The sequence below is a fragment of the Limulus polyphemus genome, unplaced genomic scaffold (assembly GCF_000517525.1).
Source record: "Limulus polyphemus unplaced genomic scaffold, Limulus_polyphemus-2.1.2 Scaffold6358, whole genome shotgun sequence".
NCBI lineage: Eukaryota > Metazoa > Arthropoda > Merostomata > Xiphosura > Limulidae > Limulus > Limulus polyphemus.
The window spans coordinates 6,861-13,478 of NW_013671968.1; the positions used below are offsets into that span (position 1 = coordinate 6,861).

Here is a 6,618-nt window from a genome sequence, read left to right on the forward strand (position 1 = left end):
ACTTGTGACCACTCAGTGTACAATAGCACAGCAGTATGTCTGAGGACTTACAACACTAGAAACCGGGTTTCGATATCCGTGGTGGGCAAAGTACAGATAGCCCATTGTGTAGTTTTGTAGCAAAAAAATCCTTTATAATTATGTATCACCATCCTTGATGTACATGAATCAAATAAATCAAATATATCACACAGAATTAGGAGTGTCTTATTCCTAAAATCCAATAAGTAGACATATATATACTGGATGTAAAACATCGAAATAACTCGTATCTTTAACACATTACATAAGTTCTTTGGCCTTTTTTTTATCTTTGTATAGCATAAGAACCACAGCCTATATGATTATAGTCATGGTGAACGGTATGTATCAGAACTCTATTTTGACCTCGTTTGGCGTTTTACACGTAGTTTGATGCCACAACCAACTGATCACTTTTAGGAAGGGTATTTAACTGCCCTTACCGAGGCAAAATATTGTACTGGGGATTTAGAATGTACTAAGCTGGAATATCCCTTATACGTAATGACACTGAAAACAAAGGAATATGAATCAACTCGAGGAACAGGACAATACAGAAGGAGATCTGCAACAAGTCGTGACCCATGTGCGCGTCTTGTAACAGGTAAGAATACAAGAACACAAAAGTCAGCAGAAAATGTCCACGTGTCCCATGTAATATAACGGTACATAGTCAAGAAGGACCTCCATCTAGAAACGAAACTAACAGGGTATGGGTTCACCAAAATAAGGCTTCCAGTCGTACCTCAAACAATTGGAGAATAAAACGGCTATTCATGCTATTCTATACGAAAACGTATCGATCAAATCGCTGGACGCAGCACTATGGATTTATTTGCGATTAGTGTTTTGAAATAGGTGCTGTGAAACCGTTATTCTCCTACATTAGATGGATTATGAAAAGCAATCAGGGAGGAGGAGGAGTGTGTTTTCGGTATGGCACCCTTATAACGGAGTCTTTTGTAATAGAAACTAGGCTGAAATATTATTGTGGACGTCAGACAGTGTATGACCGGACATGGCAACGTAGACTATAACGACGTGATGAAGTTACCATATATATATATGTATATATATGAACGACGTGGTGAAGTTACAAAATCGTTGTAATATAATGTACTCCACCCTATATATATGAACGACGTGGTGAAGTTACAAAATCGTTGTAATATAATGTACTCCATATGAGAGCATACTAGTTTGTTACAATTATTTTGGCAGAAAGTTTCCTTACGAAAATAACAGTTGGATGATACAAGCAATGGAAATGAGTTTAACTGAAATACAATTATTAAGTGTAAAAGTTATAGTAGGTTTCCAATTAGAAAAGGACAAAAAATAATGGGTGCATGGAAGGCGTACACGTATAAAACAAATATTGAATGAAAGATTTGTCGGGACGCACAGAGATGCACTAATATAGGAGAAGAGAAAAGTTGGTTGTAATAGCGAGTGGGATTACCTCAGCTTGTCACTCAGTCGTTGAGCTGTGGTATACATCTTACGAGAAAGTTTAGCGGTAGCTGTAAAAAAACAAACAAAAAAAAACTGGTTTTTCGACAAGCCACTACTATCTTTAAAACAAACAAAAAAACTGGTTTTTTCGACAAGCCACTACTATCTTTAAAACAAACAAAAGTGGTAGGTGGTCCTTCTTTCTAGCCCCCCAGTGGCACAGCGGTATGTCTGCGGACTTACAACGCTAGAAACCGGGTTTCGATACCCATGGTGGGCAGAGCACAGATAGCCCTTGTGTAGCTTTGTGCTTAATTAAAAACAAACAAAAAAAACAAATCTTCTTTCTAACTAGAAGATATCGGTCTTCTTTTCGACTTGGCGAGAAAAGTGCAGCCGTCAGCTAATTTAATCTCTAGTTTTGCCAGTTCAGTAACTACATTTTTTTTTAATATCGAATAGCAAAAATAGAGGTGTTTTATCACAAAAAATAAATAAACACAAATATCCTTAGAAACTTTCTATAAACAAAACAGTATTTCCTGGCTCACAAAGAACTCTACTCAGCCATTGGCGTAATTTAGCCGATGGACCGAGAGGACATAGCCTCTCACATTTTCAACGACGGGAAAATGTTCCCCCCCTTAAACTGCAATAGTATTAATATTTTTATTTCTCACTAACTTATGCTTATGCCCCGTTTACAGAAATTGTTCTCCCACATTGAAATCAAAGTTAAGCCACTGTGGTCAGCACTGGTTTCAAATTTCATTCTGTCGTTCGTTTAGAACCATTTTATCATAATAAAGCATGATAATGTCTTGCGCTAGACAACTGTTTCTTGTTTGAGAGGTTCCATTTTAACCACAAGTTTGTGTATTGTAGTTAGTTACTGTTCTTATAGTAAGGTTGTCACAATCCGATCAGATATCAATCGTTATTATGGTTAGTAGCCTATATGTTCATCATGAAACACAAAGGTCACGCAAAAGCAGTCCACATCCCCCAGGCAACATAATCAAGAAGGATCGCAGTCTAGAAAAACGACATAAGTCTCGGGTACACAAGTTGTTTCCATGACATATCCGTTCAATCGTCGCATTTTTCAAACAGCTGTAGAATGAAACGGGTAATCTTGCTATTCCATACAAGGGCATTCTCTTCAAGTCGGACATTTGTGGGATCGGACTGTTAAAAATGGCGCTGTAAAACCGTCATCCTCATATGCTAGATGGGTTATGAAAGGTATGGAGGTGAGGAGTGGTGTGCTTTGGACATGACACCTTTTAAATGGAAACTACGCAGCAGAGAAATATGGACGAACGTGGTGACATGGAATGTAACGACTTGATGTAAAATAATTTTACTATACAGTACCCAACTCTGTATTTCGCTTCTTTACTTTCGTTTGTTTGGTTAGATTTGAATTTTGCGCAAAGATACACGAGGGCTATCTGCGCTATCACCACCCACCGCCAACTCTTGGGCTACTCCTTTCCAACAAATAGTGGGATTGATTGTCACATTATAACTCTCCCACGACTGAAAGGGCGAATATGTTTGGTGTGATGGGGATTCGAACCCACGACCCTCAGATTGCCAGTCAAGCGCCCTAACCACCTGGCCATGCTGGGCCTTAGAAAATTAGGGAAACGACAAATATCTAATGTCTTACAATTACAAGTTGGATTAATCGTTGCTATAGTGTACCTGATCATTATTTTCTCACTTTCGTTCTCTTTTAATGATTTATTTTCGTGTTTTTGAACTGTTTGTTTACACAGTAATGTTTTCATTTACAAAGTCTCGTTATTCTTTAAAAAAAAGTCAATGTTCTGAACATCGAAAACATCCCAAGTACTTTTATGACTTTATATCCATTAAAATCAGACAACAATCATATGACTTATATAACTTTGTTCTTTAGTTTCTTTTTGCACTGATTAGTCGTCAAGTACGTTCTGGAAGATTAATCGAAACAACCTGAAAAACTTACTTAACTTATATGAGTCTACTCGATGCTTCCACAACACTGTATTATGCTAATAAAATTACTATATTTTAGCTCGTGCTTTATATTTGCAAACCTTACGGTTATTTGGTTTTAATTATTCATTATGTTACGAAGAAATTCTATATTAGTAGAATTTATATATCTCATAAAGCCAAGAATTTTCTGTGTATGTCTGAAGTAAAACAAAATATATTTTTTCACTGAACCTTAGTGTGAAATTAATTTTGACACCTAGCACACCCATGTAGTGAAGGTCAAATAACTATTGAAGGAAAAGGAAGATAAGTTTCCCATCAATCAGTGCTTTTAAACAACCAGGAAAAATGATATAGAAAAACAACATTTAACAATTCATTTTTCTTAGGAAGACAGCTTAGGCCAATACAAAGTAATGAATATTAGGGTAAAACATTTCTAGTTTGTTCCTGACGAAGGAAAGTTTACTTTTGTATTTTTGTGTAAAAAAATAAATATGCAACCAACTTATGCGGAAACACTCACTAAAAATGATATATGTATATATATACATATATATATATATATACATAATTGAAGATGCAAATAATAGTTGATTTCTAGTTTGAAAGAAAAATATTAATGGTTTTCGTAGAAACACATCACCCGAGATGTAAGTGGTCTTTAATCTCTGGTTTGAGCTTAAAATGTGAAATGCGAAAGTAAAATTACTGTAAGTAAATGCCCGATATACTTACTGTTTGTTTATATTAAAATTTTCGATGTATTTACTGTTTCTTTACAATAACATGCTCGATGTACTTACTGTGTATTTACACTAAAACGCTCGATGTATTTGCTGTTTATTTACCCCAGAATGTTTTGCTGTTTACTGCATAGTATTTATATTTAACGGTCGTCCCTTGATTTACAGAATGGTTACAGAAACATTAGTACCTATTGGTATGCTACGAATTTGTGTAAAAATTCATTCTTACTTATTGCGATTAATACCATTACGCGATTTCGATTATTTGCTTGTTAATCTATGCAAAAGTAAAAATTCATTTTGTAAAATAATAGATTTGATATCATGCTGTTTATCAAGAAATATTGAAAGTTATGTTTAATTACTAGGATTGCAATTGTGTGGAACGGTAGATATTAAACTATGAATAACTTGGGTAGTAGTTGTGTGGGACAGTAGATATTAAACTATGAATAACTTGGGTAGTAGTTGTGTGGAACAGTAGATATTAAACTATGAATAACTTGGATAGTAGTTGTGTGGAACAGTAGATATTAAACTATGAATAACTTGGGTAGTAGTTGTGTGGAACAGTAGTTATTACACTATTAATAACTTTGGTAATAGTTATGTGCAACATTAGTTATTACACTATTAATATCTTTGATTGTATGTATGTGGAACAGTAGTTATTATGTTCAGGGCAGGCCCTTGGGGTGAGAGACGTGTGCTTCCACTCATCTCAAGGGGCGCCAATATCGACTTGAAATTAACATTTTTTGTAAATTTTACAGAGACAGGGGGCCGAATACAAAGTTCGCCCAGGCCACAGTTTCGCCTAGGACTGACTCTGGTTACGCTATTAACAACTTTAATTGCAATTGTATGGCACAGTAATTATGATATTAATAACTTTGATTGTAGTTATGTGGAATAGTAGTTATTACACAATTAACATGAACAATAACAATCCAAAAAAACAAGTTTTCTTTCTTTAAAGCAATTATTGTACTTCTGTCTCTGTTAGTTTCCCGTTTGATGGGCTCACCTCCAGGGATGCCTATGTCGAACATGAACATGTCGACATTCAGTACCTGCAGCGTGGCCACAGCAGCTGAAACCAAGGCTGTCCAGTTTCCTCTGTCACAGCGACGTAAGCGGCGGGTGTTGTTTACTCAGGCCCAGGTGTATGAACTGGAACGTCGTTTCAAGCAGCAGAAATACCTCTCTGCTCCGGAGAGAGAACACTTGGCCAACTTGATCCATCTAACCCCTACTCAGGTTAAAATTTGGTTTCAGAATCATCGCTACAAGTGTAAGAGGCAGGCTAAAGAGAAGGCTATGACCGAGGAGCAAACTCAACAGTCACAGCAACATTCCGTAAGAAAAGTCGCCGTGCCCGTGTTAGTCAAGGACGGCAAACCCTTTTCGACCAGCTCGGGACACCACGAAAGTATCACACCAGTTAGTGGCAGAACTAACAGTGGCATGAGAACAGCATATTTACATTTGTCCGATCCACATCAAATTCAGACTATTCTTGAAGATCCTCCAGATCTGGTCGAGCCGTGTGCACAAAACGCTGTAATTAGCCGTTCTCACTCTTTCTCACAATCTGCAGGGGCCTGCGGTCAACACCTTGGTCCCCACAACAAGTTAGATCTCGGTTCTGGATTGACTATGTCAAACAGTAACGTCTGTCCGGCCTACCTTCAGATTCAAGGTAGAACGTGGTAAGCACAGTCAACATTACTGACTAATCCATTGTGGTTCTATATTCGTTATAAGAAGAGCCAGGACTGTCGCAGATATATATGTAAAAGAGGCTGTAAACATCAAATGTTTATCATAATAGTTTTAAATTAGCTCTGAACCTACGGAGCAGCAAGGAGAGTTTACGATATTTATCCATATAAGTAAGGAGCAGGAGGTGCTGTTATATAACATTTGTTCCTGAGTTTAAGGTGTATGTAGGAGTGATTTACAATATTTATCTCTGAATGTAAGGAGCAGAAGGGTTACGCCACAGTTTTGGTGGATAAGATACTGAACTAACAGACCAGTAGTTGTAGTGACAGCAGTAGTTATGAAAATCTGTAATGTAAAGGTAAAAGAGTGTGATATAGGGAACAAATGTATTTTGTGCATTTTTGATAACTATTTCCAGTTTACGTGAAATTTATTTTAGATGTACGTTTCCTGTGCTGTATACATATCTGAACATAAATTATGAATTGGTGTACATAAAGTGTCTGTGTATTCAATATGCGATGTGATGGTTGGTTTGTTTGTTTTGTTCCAAATTTTATACAGTATTAACATAAAACTTACTGTCACAAGATATCTTAATATTACAAATACTAGATATATAGACGTGACATCTTATACAGTATTAACATAAAAAGCCCTGCATGGCCAGGTGGTT

General features: G+C 36.5%; 1 protein-coding gene across 1 annotated transcript in view; it reads left to right on the plus strand.

Annotated features, from left to right (window-relative positions):
* The window catches only part of LOC106473638 (homeobox protein Nkx-2.1-like), an 8,701-nt gene extending 2,730 nt beyond the window's left edge, over positions 1-5,971 (plus strand). Inside the window, exon 2 of the mRNA XM_013934320.2 lies at positions 5,221-5,971. Within this exon, the coding sequence (XP_013789774.1) occupies positions 5,221-5,930 (710 nt within the window). The 3' untranslated portion in view covers positions 5,931-5,971. The remainder of the gene's footprint in view (positions 1-5,220) is intronic.
* Positions 5,972-6,618: the final 647 nt, after the last annotated feature.